At 36.1% G+C, this 1,414-nt stretch overlaps 1 protein-coding gene across 1 annotated transcript; it reads left to right on the top strand.

The window, feature by feature from the left end:
- Window positions 1–386: 386 nt before the first annotated feature.
- Window positions 387–1,029, top strand: LOC107671507 (ubiquitin carboxyl-terminal hydrolase 34-like; the record flags this gene model as incomplete). The annotated part of the gene is made up of 3 exons (XM_016464429.1): window positions 387–525; window positions 644–790; window positions 873–1,029. Coding segments are annotated over exons 1-3 (439 nt in total), but the record flags the coding sequence as incomplete, so codon positions are not given.
- Window positions 1,030–1,414: the final 385 nt, after the last annotated feature.

Raw genomic sequence — 1,414 nt, 5'->3', positions numbered from 1 at the left:
TATATATAAAATCTTTCCTCTAATCTTTCCTAGCTAAAATATTATTATAATTATTGTTATTTATACATTTACATTATACATATATTATAGTAGTTTTTTTTAATACTTTTTGTACATATTAATTATAATATATTTTCAAGGTACACAAAGACACTTTAAATAAGACACACAACAATCACACATCATTTTTAAAACACATTACATTACAGTACAGTACAATTTTTAATTACACATCTCTGTATCTCAGATAGATGCCTAATATAGCAGACACTAGAGGTGGCCTTTAAGCAGCAGATATTTCAGAGACATGACTATAAAAACAAAGCCGTGTCATCCAATCAGAAGTGAGAGTCAGATGTGTGTGTGTTTTCTGGTCTCTGTCAGTGTGCGATGGCTCAGTCGTGTGTGAAGCTGTTGTGTGAGGATCCAGCATTTGGAGAATACATGAAATGCATCCTGATGGACGAGAGAAACTTCCTCAACAACAACATCGCCTACTCCTACCTCACCTGCTTCTTACATAAAGTAAATACTCATCTACTTCTCATGCAGATTTACTGTAATCATGGGTAAATCTTGTCTAGTTCTGAAGTAACTACACGACTCTCTTGCAGTTTGAAACTTGATTTGTTTGTGTGTTTAGGTGCAGGTGCAGGTGTTATCAGGCCAGAGCTGCTCGAATCTCGTCAATGTGTTGGTGACCAACCTACTGAACGAGTACCACAGCCTGCAGCCTGAGCTGACCAATCAGAGAGCAGAGATGAGCAAGACCAGCAGCCTCCTGAACGCAGTCAGTACAGCTCCTCACGTCTCACCCAGCGCTCCAGCGCTCTTTATTCATCCGTCTCTCTCTCTCTCTTTCTCTGTTGAAGGATCTGCGTGCGCTGCTGCTGGTGCTGTCGGTTTACGCCCCTCAGCAGCTGGACCCTGCTTTAGGCCCGGCTCTACAGGAGCTGCTGTCCAAATGCAGACTGTGTCTGCAGCACCACACCACATTAGAGATGGAGGCCAAGGAACGCAAAGTCAAAGGTGTTAATACAAGCTCAAATACGCTTATATCACTGCCATGCATGGCTTTGAATTATTAAAAAATATATAATATATTATATTATTAATTAATAATGTATTAATTAATATAATTAATTAATAATGAAAGTTATTGTTTACATAATATATATGTGTGTACTGTGTATATTTATTATGTGCAGCAGAGAGAGATGGAAGGTAAACTAAACTGCACATACTACTTTATTAGTGCTGTCAAACGATTAAACGATTACACACACATTGTATTTACATGTATATATTTATATTCATATAATTTATATTATATGTAAATATATTTAAAATATAAACAACTTAATTTTCTTATATATACATGCATGTGTGTGTATTTATATATGCATAATAAATA

This window comes from Sinocyclocheilus anshuiensis, unplaced genomic scaffold (assembly GCF_001515605.1).
Source record: "Sinocyclocheilus anshuiensis isolate Anshui unplaced genomic scaffold, SAMN03320099.WGS_v1.1 scaffold5491, whole genome shotgun sequence".
In the NCBI taxonomy this organism is placed as follows: Eukaryota; Metazoa; Chordata; class Actinopteri; order Cypriniformes; family Cyprinidae; genus Sinocyclocheilus; species Sinocyclocheilus anshuiensis.
Note: the sequence above shows the minus strand (reverse complement) of the source record. Positions and strands in the feature narration are given on the sequence as shown.